This window comes from Microtus ochrogaster, chromosome 5, assembly GCF_000317375.1.
Source record: "Microtus ochrogaster isolate Prairie Vole_2 chromosome 5, MicOch1.0, whole genome shotgun sequence".
NCBI lineage: Eukaryota > Metazoa > Chordata > Mammalia > Rodentia > Cricetidae > Microtus > Microtus ochrogaster.
This window is the reverse complement of record NC_022012.1, coordinates 64,457,441-64,470,807: the sequence shown is the minus strand read 5'-3', so window position 1 is coordinate 64,470,807 and position 13,367 is coordinate 64,457,441. Positions and strand designations below refer to the sequence as shown.

Sequence of the window (13,367 nt, the reverse complement as noted above, 5' to 3'; positions counted from 1 at the left end):
TTAATAGACTTACAGAGCCACCGTTCCCGCAGAGACCAGGAAAGCAGAAGCAGCGGCTGGGAGCACGCTTGCCAAATATATATGCAAACATTAGCCCGAGGCGAACACGCCCCCTAAGGGGCGGGACTTATCCCTACATGACTGGGGTAGCTACTCTTTGGAGACTAGGATGTATCTAGTTGTGTATACATAGAAATGTATCTCATGAACATTACAGTCTTACAATATAGCCTGATTTGTTAGATATACAGCTGAAAGAGCAATACTACAAAGTAGGAGTCAGAGTGTGTGTCCCAGTAATTTTTGTGGGGATTCAACTGATCAAAAGTCTAAACTGTTAAGGGGCTAGAGAAATGGCTCAGTGGTTAAGAAAACTGGCAACTCTTCAAGAAGACCCATGTTCATTCCCAACACCTGCATGGCAGTTCTCAACTGTCTTTTACTCCAGTTCTAGAAGATCTAATGCCCTCTTCTGGCCTTTGTGGGCACTACATGCATGTGATGTACATACATGCAGATAAAATACCCATATACATAAAATAAAAAACAAATCTTAAATCTTACATCTGCCTAATCCAGATGTTTTGGTGTATGCCCATAAACCGGTACTTGGGAGACAGGGTGTAAGGATCCATAAGTCAAGATTGTTTTTGACTACATAGCAAGTTCAAGGTCACCATTGGGAACATAAATTCTTCTCTCAGAAAACAGACAAGTTTATGTAAGCTACCCAAGTAATGGGCAGAGAAACACATAAGATATAAATATAAGTGGATTTTAGTAACTCGGAGGCTTTTTGTTTAGATATGTTGTGCTTATCTTCAAAGAAACCTCCTATTATGACATGTTTCATTTGGGTGCCAACTTTGTAGTTTCAGGCATGGCTAGCTGGGTTACTGCTTTTTTTTCTTGTGCTTCTAGTCATCAACTACATTATTTTCAACTCCTTTCTATGACTTCTTTAGTGATTTTCTGCTTGCCATGTCATTCTTTCTTTCTATTCAGGGTTTCTATTGCTGTAAAGAGACACCATGTCCATGGTAACTCTTATAAAGGAAAACATTCAGTTGGGTGCCTTAAGTTCAGAGGTTCAGTCCTGAACATCCTGGTGGGACTTGGCAGCATACAGGCAGACATGGAACTGGAGAAGGAGCTGAGAGGTTTACATCTTGATATACAAGCAACAGGAAGTAAACTGAGGCACTGGATGTGGCTTGTGAAACCTCAAAGCCTGCTTCCACAGTGACACACTTCCTCCAACAAGGTCATAGCTACTCCAACAAAGCCACACCTCCTAATAGTGCCACTCCCTATGAGATTATATGGGCAATTACATTTAAACTGCCACATTCTATGATTCCCCAGTTCATTAGTTCACTCACAGGGTAGACATCTTATATGCATTTACTATGCTAAGCACTAGTCCAGGTATGGATGATGCCGAAGGATAGAGGTATCCTGTTCTAAGATCATGGTCTAGTCAGAGAGGGTCTGTGAGGGTAGCATACTGATAAAAAGCAGATATTTTAAAAATGAGGATTTTTTTCTTTGTAAAATTCTGTCTTAAAATGGCTCTAAGTGTAAAACAAAACAATGTCGGGGACCGGCCTCAACAAAAACACCTCTTGCCAGGCTAGGGGCATGGGAATTTAGAAATATTAGTAAAGAATACGAAGGCATGTTTAAAATAATGAAACAGAAAAACATAGAATAGTACCAGGAGGAAGTTCCAGTGAATACTGAAATCCCCCATGTTTAATTTCCAAATAAATTAAAATACCCCAACCCCAAGAGGTAGGAATAAGATAAAAAAGAAACTGCATTAACATGATACAAAGAAATGAACAGACCAGTTGAAAGTCACAGGCTACATCCATAGTTAAATATTCTGTTGCTAGGACAAAACAAGTCACGCTCACACCCTAGACCAAAACACTCTGTAGACAAACCACTCCCTGGGTGGAATCCCGTGTTATCTCCTTAAGAGAACTGGAACCTTAGTTGGATCCTTAGACTTTTGTTTGAGGTAGAAATGTATCTACTTCTCTATTCCTGAAATACAAATACAAGGTCTGGCCATTAAGCCACACCTGTTGATAATAACTTTGAGAGAGTAGAACTCTCTGCTCTAAATCTAGGTGGGACCTTTGTTTGAGGTAGAAACACAATAACCTTGAAGGAATAGAGGTGAGTTCCAACTCTCTGACCTTTGGTCAACATAGAATTAGGCTCATATTTTTGGGCCTCCACAACAAAATATATATATAAAGCTATAAGTTAAACAGAAGTTTAAAGAATAGAAGAGGATCTGGGGGTGTATCTAAGTTGTTGGAATGTTTTCTTAGCATGTATGAAACCCTGAATTTGATCCTTACAACTCTAAACTGGGTATGGGAGCATACACCTATAAACCCAGAAATTGGAAAGTGGAGGTATGAGGAACAGAAGTTCAAGGCCATCCTCAACTAACAAGTTCAAAGTGAGCCTAGGATTCATGAGACCTGGTCTCAACAACAGAAGAGAAGAGAGAAACATAGAGACATAGTCAAGTCATGGAGTCAGAGGTACAGCTAAGAACCATGCCCATAGTGATCTGCTGTTATCTACTCAGTTCTCAAAAACACATTATGTTTTCACATTGGGAATACATCTGATGATGGGTTATTATGCCTGTGGTTTGATAAACAGAACATTTCTTGACACAGTAATGCTTATCTAGCTCAGACACTATGTTGAACTCAGGATATCAGTTTTGAGCAAAAATAGATTTCAGTTTCTGACTTTTGGGTGCTTACACTCAAGCAAAAGGTCATGTGAGATAACGTAACTGCGGGTCTAATTTAGGTCTAGAGGTCAGGGAAGGATCTTAAGTAATAGGTGTTTGAGCTTGAGATCTGAAGGGTAAACAGAAACAGTCATAAATCAGGGACTTCAGAGCTTGAGGTAGTGTGGGTGCTCAGGCAGCTAAAGGAAGTCAGTCCTTGGTTGGGCTGATACTATAATGTGAGTAGGTGGGTAGGAAATGGCACGTGGTGCTGCCTCTTCTCTAAAACAGAAGGCAGGTGCCAACTAAGTAAGGCTCCAGGGGCATATGTGAATATTTTATATTACTATAAAGGGTTTTAAGCAAGGGCGAGACAGGGTCAGATTTTACCATTTCAAAAAGATCACTGTGGCTGCTGAATAGAGAATGGGAAGAAAGCCTTATAGAAAGGTTTTTTGTTTTCCAGTACCATGTACTAACTGTGAAGATGCAGGGGCCTCTAAGTACAGCTAAGAATCACAGCTAGGACTTGATTGATGAAGAAGGTAAAGGAGAGGGCAATGCCAAGGACCAGTTTCCTCCAGGAGCCAGTAACTTGCTGGCAGACGTGCCCTTCTGTTACTCAGGAGGTGCTATGGGAAGGACATACTTGAACAGGGGTGGCAGAGCTGTTCTATTGTTGGATTTGTTTAAAATTAAGATGCCTCCGAGATAAGTGGAGATTTAGGTAGTTTGTGAGCCCGAAGTCTGAGCTAGAGAGATTTAAGCTGAGGGTAGGTAGGATAGATTAGAACTATATAAGAACAAAATATTCTTTGTCAAAAATCAGGTAAAAAAAAAGGAACAAAAATAATGCAGTCTAAAGATCATACTGTTAATATTAGTGAGAGAAGCTAGTGCTTACTGCCTGCCTCCCTGTCTTAAGTAGTGTCACGAAGGACCTGGAACATGCTCTGACCTTAGGAACAGTGTGATCTCAGCTTGGGTGTATCTGTCCTCAACTGTGTTTTAAGATTTCTCTGTATTAAGGCCCAGACATATTTAACATGAACCCCATTTTCTATTTTTTTCTAAGTTGAGAGCCAAGTGTTAGATGATAGGAAGGTGTGAATTCTTCTGTTTACCTGGGTGACTTTGTTCTTAGGAGAAAGCAGTCCATTGAGATTGTCCATGTTGTGTCCTAAGCATTGTGAAGGGGAGCTCATCTGGATTTGAACATGATTCTGTTGTTTGTTGGATGGCTTTTGACTCTCTCAGGCTTTTTGTTGAAGAAGGGTTTCTTTAGTGGCAGCAGTGATGAAGCATGCTCCAAGGCTTCTCCAGCCAGAACTTCTGCTCTCCTAATCAAGCCTCACAATGACCATGAACAGCATTGGTCCCTTTGTTTGTTGCAGTCCTGCTCTGTTGTTGATTAATTTACTTATTTACAATTTTGTAATTTATCTTCAATACCACTGACTAATTGTAGATAGAAATAATAATTTTTCTAGGTGTGTATCTTAAAGATATTCTTATAAAGTGAGATATAGTTCCAAAAAATCTTTACAGGAATATTAAAGAACTTCAGTTTCTAAAAATATTCATTCCAAACCTTTACCATCTCACACTAAAATTCTAGAAAAATAAAATCTCCTACTTTTGTTACCTGAGTATGGTTAAAAAAACACTTCATTAATTTTATAGTTCTCATTTTCCTAATAAATTTAGAAGAATTAAAATTCTAATACTTAAGAGAAGTTGACTTAAATTTGGTTCACATTTTTGTGTGCGTATGCATGCGTGTGTGTGTGTGTTTGAGACAGGGTCACATGTAGCACAGACTGACAGGCCTCAAACTCACTGTACAGAAGAAGATGACCTTACACTTCTGCTGTCTTGCCTCCACCAATGCTTGTGTTACTATTTACCCCATTTATGGGTGCTTTCCATTCAAACTTGGACTTCCTGCATTCTATGTAAGTACTCTATAATTTAACTACACTCCCAACTTTGATTCAACTTATTTACTTATTCTTGTGGGGAAGTACTTTATTGCTAAGCAGTTTAGTTAAAGACACAGATACCTACCTTATCACCAGGCCCTTCTGCTTCATTGATCTCTGAACTGGGGCTGACCTAAGGTCAAGACCTGTAGCTGGATTATCAGGGCACCACAGGGAGCTGAAAGTACCACTCGCATTAATCCTGAAAGCCTAACTTATTTTTAAACTATACACATTTCATTGTACAAGCAAGATAATTTCAAGAATTATAAAAAATAATCTTAAATCAACCCTATCATTTGTTCATTTAGAGAAGTCCGTGAATCAGAAATTATTTAAGTTTTAGTCCTTAGCATCTTCTCACTGGTGTTGTTACTCCTTGGCAGAGCCTCATCTTGAGGTCCTAGCTAGTGGAGCACTGCAGGATGGATGTCAGGCTGATTGTTGTTTTTTTTTTTTTTACATGTTATCTTGGATAAAATACTCATAAACTCTGCCTGAGCACATAGATCACTTTAATGACTATTGCCATTATAATGTTAACAGGAGTAATTTGGAGGGAAGAAATAATTTACTTTTTGTTTTGTTTTGTTTTTTTTTCAAGACAGGGTTTCTCTGTAGCTTTGGTGCCGGTCCTGGAACTAGCTCTTGTAGACCAGGCTGGCCTCGAACTCAGAGAGATGCGCGTGCCTCTGCCTCCCGAGTGCTGGGATTAAAGGCGTGTGCCACCACCGCCCAGCAATAATTTACTTTTTAACAAGGGGTACATCTGGAGTGGAAAGATTGTGTACCTTTTGGCATAGACACATTTGAACACCCCTTTTTAAAACCACATTTAAGGTCTGTCTTGGTATGTGTTAAAATGGGTTAATAATGGGGGCTATTGTAATGATTTGGGTAAGGTTATTCATATAAAATCCCCAGGCATACAGAAAATACTCAATAACTATACAGATCTGTGATAAATTCCGTTAGACAGAGTTGGTTGTTGCTGTTTAGCTCATCATCTTCTCCACTCAGTTGTGATGAGCCCAGAACACTTCTGTGCTTACTGATAACCCTGCACCAAATGCACATGTTCCCACACCCTAATCCATTCTTTACATTTCAGTCTGACTTCTTGCCCTGATTTAGACTGCTAGCTTTCCTTCACCCCCATCTTTTTTGTTCCTCTGATGTTCTGAGAGATTGAGTATAGTGGTAGAAGTGTCATTTCTGTCTTTTCAGTGAGGGCTTCGTGGTAGAGTTGGGGTGGAGCCAAACCTCTGCTCCATACTAGCCTGGCTGTTCTTTCTTTTGTCATTTCAACATTTCCCACATGGTCCAGCACTTCAGGCACCTTTCTCTATTTCTGAGAGTGTTGGGAGAGATCAGTAATTCTTTTGTGTACCCTTGTGGAAGTTTATCATCTGAGGCCAAGAATAGTCATATGACCAGAGTTCATGAGAGATTATTAAGGGAAGTCTTGTGTAAAGTTCCAGAGAGACAAAGGTGAAAAAGACAGACCTACTTTCAAGGAGCTCGAAGTCTCTGGACTTGGATAAATCATCAAGTAGTGGGATAAGGAGCCTAATAGAAGGCTGGATGAGATACAGGAGACGTTGAGAACGAAGTGCCAAATGACAAGTAAGGAAAGGCTTCTTGGAGAAGATGACATGGAGGACAGATAGCAGGGGTAAATAGTGTTCTACTGGTTGGAAATAGAGGGATGGTGATCTAAATGTTGGAAACAGTTAAAGCAAAGACATAGACATGCAACCCAGCAGAGCCCTTCAGGGTACACCAGACCCAGACTCTGACATAACTGGAGAATAGTGGAGTAAGATAAGGGGAAAGAGTGCCAAAGAAGCTTTTCTGTTGAAGGGTTCAATACAATTACTGATATTCTACTTCTGAACCTAAATGATGGCTATATGAGAATTCATTGTATCATTCTTTTGTTTAACATATATAAAAATATAATAAGTACACATGTATACATAAATATAAATACATGTATACATATACATACATGTATCTTCTCTTATTTGTATGATATCTCAAAGTTTTTAAATTAAATATATAATTATTAAGTGTAATATTTTCCTAATATTTTCTAGTTGCTTTAATGTTTTTCCTTTTCTTTAGAAAGCCCATTGTGTACATTTTAGAGTGACAATTCCTGAATATTTCACCCCAGGCATTCCATAATTGTTAGTAGTCATGTAGAATGTCATTAATGTGTCAGGTTCAGAGGTGGGGGCATTGGTGATGATTTCTCTCCCCAGCTCATGCCCCAGAGGGACACACACACACACACACACACACACACACACACACACACACACACACACACACACCCCAGACTTTCTGAAATGATACAAAATCATTTTTGTGAACATTCACAATGGATGAATGCACTAACACAAATTGAATTATTCAAATCATAATAATTTAATGTGGACTGTAGGGAAAATGTTCACATACTCTGTGAATTGAGTAGTGTATGAAGGAATTTAGGGGGAAAGAGAGGACTGTGTGGTAAGGTTTGTTGGGTTTCAAAAGTTGGCTGGTTCTTGCTAATGCTGTTGGTTATGTCCCTGAATGTCTGAGGCATCAGAAACACAGCTGCTTTTGGTATTCCTATTTCAGACTTCCTTGATTGACAAAAACGCAAGTTACCACAACTTCAGTGAGTCATTTTTACTAATCAAGGATCTCTTCAGTGTTGTCATGGTGGCAGGAAACAAAAAGATGACTGGTGCTTCCTTAAGCAGGCAGAGATGTATCTCCCTAGAAGGGTTATGCTGCACACAGTAGCACGATCTAGTGCTCCTCTGTAGTGCATACCTGGGCAACCATGTTCTGGAACCTGCCTTTCCAGTGCACTTCTATTAGACTGTCAGAATTACTTCATCACTGCCAGGTGAGCCAATTGAGTTGTATTGTGAAAATTACAGATGACTTTTATTTCCCTCGCATGTTGTATTATGCAACTTAAATCTTTGGTAACATTATCTTCTCAGATTTCGCCTATTACAGAGTTTAGCCTATCTCATTTTATTCTTACTCTCATTTCTTACTTCAACCTTAGTTATTTCAAGTGGATTCAGTTATCACGATTCTGATATGTCTACCTTAAAAAAAAATCTTCATTTACTTAACAGTACTGGACATTGAACCCAGGGTGTTGTGCATGCTGGGCAAGTCCTGTATCACTTAATCAAACTCCCTCTGTGTGTGTGTGTTTTACTTGTTTGTTTATTTTTTAAGACATGGTTTCTCCATGTAGCTCTAGCTGTCCTGGAACTTACTATGTAGACCAGGCTGGCAGGACTTGGAGATCTGCCTGCCTCTGTCTCTCTAATGTTGGAATTAAAGGCCTGTACCACCACTGCCCAACACTCAATGTCTGTATTTTAATTTGATCTATTTTAAGCTTTTTCTCATTCCTTCATCTTCTGCAGATTTGTAGGGAACTTTTTGTTGTTGATGATGATTTGTGTATTCATAGTATCTCAATTCCCAATTTTTTTTTTTTTTTGGTTTTTCGAGACAGGGTTTCTCTGTAGCTTTGGTGCCGGTCCTGGAACTAGCTCTTGTAGACCAGGCTGGCCTCGAACTCAGAGAGATGCGCGTGCCTCTGCCTCCCGAGTGCTGGGATTAAAGGTGTGCGCCACCATCGCCCGGCTTACAACAGTTTCTAAAAGAGCTTGAGTTCCAGAGAGTTAGAGTCTGTGATGGAGAAGTGAAGGCATGGTTGAAGGTGGTTGGAACAGCAACTAAGCGCTCACATCTTTTTTTTGTTATTGTTGTTGATATTATTGAGCTATACATTTTTCTCTGCTCTCCTCCCTTCTTCTTTCCTCCCTTCAACCATCTCCCATGGTCCCAATTTACTCAGGAGATCTTGTCTTTTTCTACTCCCCATGTAGATTAGATCTATGTTAGATCTCTCTTAATGTCCTCATATTGCCTAGGTTCTCAGGGATTGTGAATTGTAGACTGGTTTTCTTTGCTTTATGTCTAAAAGCCACTTATTAGTGAGTACATATGATATTTGTCTGTCTGGGTTATCTCACTCAATATGATGGTTTCTAGATCCATCTATCTGCCCGCAAATTTTAAGATGTCATTATTTTTTTTTTTGCTGTGTAATACTCCATTGTATATATGTACCACATTTTCTGTATTCATTCTTTGGTTGAGGGGCATTTAGGTTGTTTCCAGGTTCTAGCTATGACAAACAATGCTGCTGTGAACATAGTTGAGTACATGTCCTTGTGGTATAATTGAGCATCCTTTGGATATATACCCAAAAGTGGTATTGCTGGGTTTTGAGGAAGGTTGCTTCCTAATTTTCTGAGAAATCACCATACTGATATCAAAAGAGTCTGTACCAATTTGCATTACCAACAGCAATGCAGGAGTGTTCCCTTTACCCCAAATCTCTCCAGCGTAAGTTGTCATTGGTGTTTTTGATCCTGGCCATTCTTACAGTTGTAAGATGGCATCTCAGAGTTGTTTTGATTTGCATTTCTCTGATGTCTAAGGATGTTGAGCATTTCCTTAAGTGTCTTTCAGCCATTTTAGATTCCTCTGTTGAGAGTTCTCTGTTTAGGTCTATATTCCATTTTTTTATTGGCTTATTTGTTTTTTTAATGACCAATTTCTTGAGTTCTTTGTATATTTTGTAGATCAGCCCTCTGTCTGATGTGGGGTTGGCACATGACACAGAGAGAGCACACTGGGAATAGCACAAGTCTTTTGAAACCTCAAAGTCCACTCCCCAGTGACACAATTTCTTCAATAAGTCCATACTTCCTAACCCTTTCCAAACAATTCCACCAACTGGGGATCAAATATTCAAACCTATGAACCTCTGGGGGGCATTCTCATTCAAACCACCAGAAAAATTATATAGAAATTCTTGTTGAATTACCAATTTTAATTATATTTCTCAGTTTATAGACCATGCATCAAAGTTATAAAGTAAATTTCATTAAATGTATTTGAAACATTTCATTAGAAATCACTTCCTATGGAGAAAAATGAGCAATCTTGCTCATACTAATATATTGTTAATACTTTTTATTACACTTTTACGAAGCTTCTGTGTATGTAATCCTTAAGACAGACTGCTCTTGCTCTCTGTTTTATATTTCTGTCTAAAATAAAGGTTTAAGGCAAGTATGATAGCTGGATTAGAACTTATAATTCTAACATAATATGATATGCCAATGTAATGTAATATAGTATAAAATAGTTCTAACATCATACTCTGTCATGCTAAAAATTTTCAGTATTTTTCAAATTGTTCACATTAAGTTTTTTATGATTCTGTAATCATAAATGAAAAATGAAAAAATTGGGTGAGTTTTAATCTATATAGAATATACAATTTTTGTTTTCTTTCTTCTTCTCTCTATCTCCTTTCCTCCCTCCTTTCTCACTCTCTTTCTTCCTTTCTTTTGAGACATAATTTAATGTTGTGGTCCTCACTGGACTGAAATTCACTATGTAGCCCAAGATGACCTTAAACTTTATCAATCCTTCTTCCTCAGTCTCTCATGAACTTGAGTTACCTGAGCATGCTACTACACCTGGCTTTCCAAACATCACTAGCCATGAGCTGGTTTGGCATATTTTATTTTATTTTTTTTAATTTTTATTTTTTGGGAAGTGCTATATTATGTCATAGTAGTTTCTTTAAAAAAAGGTTTAGAAATATGTCAGTGCAGAGGTTAATGTAATGTCTTGTACAGGGGTGGGCTGAAATAAGTGTTTTTCTGTCCAGAGACATTTTCTTTAAGTTCTCTGGAGTCTTAGATCTCCTCTGCTTTCAGTCACCTACTGCTTTTTTGTTCTCTTTCCCCTCACCTTTAAATTTATTGCTAAATCATTTACATCTCTTTTTTACTAGGGAGTGTTGTTGATAGAGGTTTGCAGAACTTGTGGCCAGTGCTTAGAATATCATCACACTACAACTGCTCTACATGGCACACACCTAAATCCAGATGTCTTTCAACTCGAAACCCACGTAGATTATGTCTTGGTCACTATTGACAATGAAACCCAGGGCCAGCAAGATGGCTTAGTTTGTAAAATGCTTGTCATGTTAGGGCTTGAGTTTGGATCTGCAGCAACTTACATAAAAAGCTAGAACATTAGAACATGCCTATAATCCTAGCTCTATGGAGGCAAAGACAGGCAGATCCCCAGAGTTTGCTAGCCGTTTAGTTTTGAAGACTTGGTGAGCTCCCAGTTCAGCTAAAGACCATGTCTCAAAGCAAAGGATGGAAAGCAATAGAGGAAGATACCTAACATCAACCCTTGACTTCCGCACTTACACTTACATGCACATGTATGTGTGCCTATCCACACATACACCATTCAAGTCTAGCTGAGCATGGTGGTGCATACCTGTAGTTCTAGCTACTTGGTTGGCTGCAGCAAGGCCTGTCTGGTCTACATAGCAAGTTAGCCTTTTTAGTGTTTCCAACTGTAAAAGGGGATTGGAAACTACTAAGCGTTCAGGTCAGTGATCATGTTTGCCTAGCATTAGTTCAGTCTTCAGCACTGCCATTACTGGAAGGAAGGAGGGCAGGAGGAAAGGAGAGAGTAAGGGGAGAGAGAGATGGAGGGAGGATTGATATGGAGATGGTTTTACATAAAATGAGAATATAAGTACAGATCAAAGAAGAGATTTAGTCTGGCTGATATCAGTATGTATTCCTCAGCCAACTGGATCTAGCTTGTTCTACATTATGATATATGCATATTAAATATTAAAATATTTTGTACTTTTCCTCAAGATTACCTGTCTGACTTAGGTCTAGATAAAAACTAGTTGAAGCTATGGTTTTAGGATTTTGTGGTAATTATCATACATTCTCATGGTATTGAGGCTTCTTGAGCCAAATGTATTGCTAGTCAAATACCATTCTTATTAATCTTTATAAAATACGGTGTGCAAAATTTCAAATAACAATGTTTTTCTTCAACTGTTAAAATAAGCAATAATTTTTTTCAAAGAAAATTGTAGATATGCAGTCTATGAATTACCTATGACTTAAGGCCACACACTTATTTCTTATCTCCCCACTAGAATGGTTCCTGAAGGATATCTGGGATGTCACCAAGGCTTTGCAGATGATGAAACCACAATGAAAGATTTAGATTGCGAATGCTACCATAAAGAGATGACTGTGCTGTCGAATTACCATCCTAGAACTTTGAAAATAGACATTATATGTAAATTTTTTACCCCAAATTACATTAACTATATAAAGCAAAGCTAGGTTTTAATTTTGGTTATTTTTTCAGAGCACATTATTTATATAATTTGGGAACAGTAGTGGTACTGGAGCTAACCTACTTTTCTATTCTAATTTTAAAAGTGAGTGTCATTGCAGGCACGGTATATACCTGTAATCACAGCACTCAGCAGGACTAAGCAGAAGGACTGTGAGGTCAAGGCCAGGCTGGACTATGTAAATGAAATGGTGCCTCTAACAAACTAACAAAAAAAAAAGGCAGATTTCATATAGCTCAGAGTTCTGTTTTGTTGTTTTGTTTGTTCTTTTTTGAAACAGGACCCAGGTCTTACTGTATAACTAAGACTGACCTTGAATTTCTGATCTTCCTTCCCCTTCCAGTACTGGGCTGAAGACATGCACCACCATACCTTGCTTAAGATGCCTTTTTATAAATTAATTATAAGTTAAGTTATAATGTGATATGTTGTAAATATGGTTGTTAAGTGATTGATTTGTTAGCTTAAATTTCTTTCCTTTTTGTCTTCTAGTTTGCCAGGGTTTGGATACCTGATCCTGAGGAAGTGTGGAAGTCAGCAGAGTTGCTCAAAGATTATAAGCCTGGAGATAAAGTGCTGCTACTTCAGCTTGAGGAAGGAAAGGTAAGAATTTTGCCTTCATTTCTTGTGTTTAGCCTGAAGTGATGGAGGGTGAAAGATAAAATCGTACTATAATTTCCTTAATCCCAATTATAGCACAAATATTGAATTACTTTAATATTATTATTTACTATTTTGATAAAATGATACTTTTTCTGTACTCTACATAGAGGCCAGTAAAAACAAGTCATACTTTAAAACATCATCATTTTAGTTTCTACATTTATTGTGATTACCAAATTTGCTTTAATTTCTAATTTTAATACTAAAGAGGTACCTCTGCATCCATGTTTTATGTTTAGGAAAGCATTGCACTTAGTTCATAATAACTAAGTGCCTGTCTAAGATTTGATATTTGGGAAATATTTACCAAGGAGCTGTTGTATATGAAGCATTTTGTGGTCACCAGAAGACCTTACAAGCAGCCCTGTTGCTGACTAGCTGTATTCTGTGTCAGTGAACTCATCTTTGTTCCAAAGCTTTTAATCAGTCCAGTGCATTTGGCAGGCTATGTCACACTTCTTCTTAAACAGAACTTTGTGGCATTCATTTCCTTTAAAGAATTTATAGTCCCAGTGTTAAGTGCTCAACCTTATTTGGGGGCATCTATATTACTCTCTCCAAGGCTCAAAGAACATTGCAGAAAGCCGGGCGGTGGTGGCGCACGCCTTTAATCCCAGCACTCGGGAGGCAGAGGCAGGCGGATCTCTGTGAGTTCGAGACCAGC

General features: G+C 38.4%; 1 protein-coding gene across 3 annotated transcripts in view; it reads left to right on the top strand.

Moving 5' to 3' along the window:
• Positions 1 to 13,367, top strand: part of Myo5a (myosin VA) — a 157,044-nt gene that overhangs the window by 31,260 nt on the left and 112,417 nt on the right. For all 3 annotated transcript variants that reach the window (XM_013346380.2, XM_005347626.3, XM_013346381.2), the window contains exon 2: positions 12,533 to 12,643. In XM_013346380.2, coding sequence (XP_013201834.1) covers positions 12,533 to 12,643 — 111 coding nt within the window. The remainder of the gene's footprint in view (positions 1 to 12,532; positions 12,644 to 13,367) is intronic.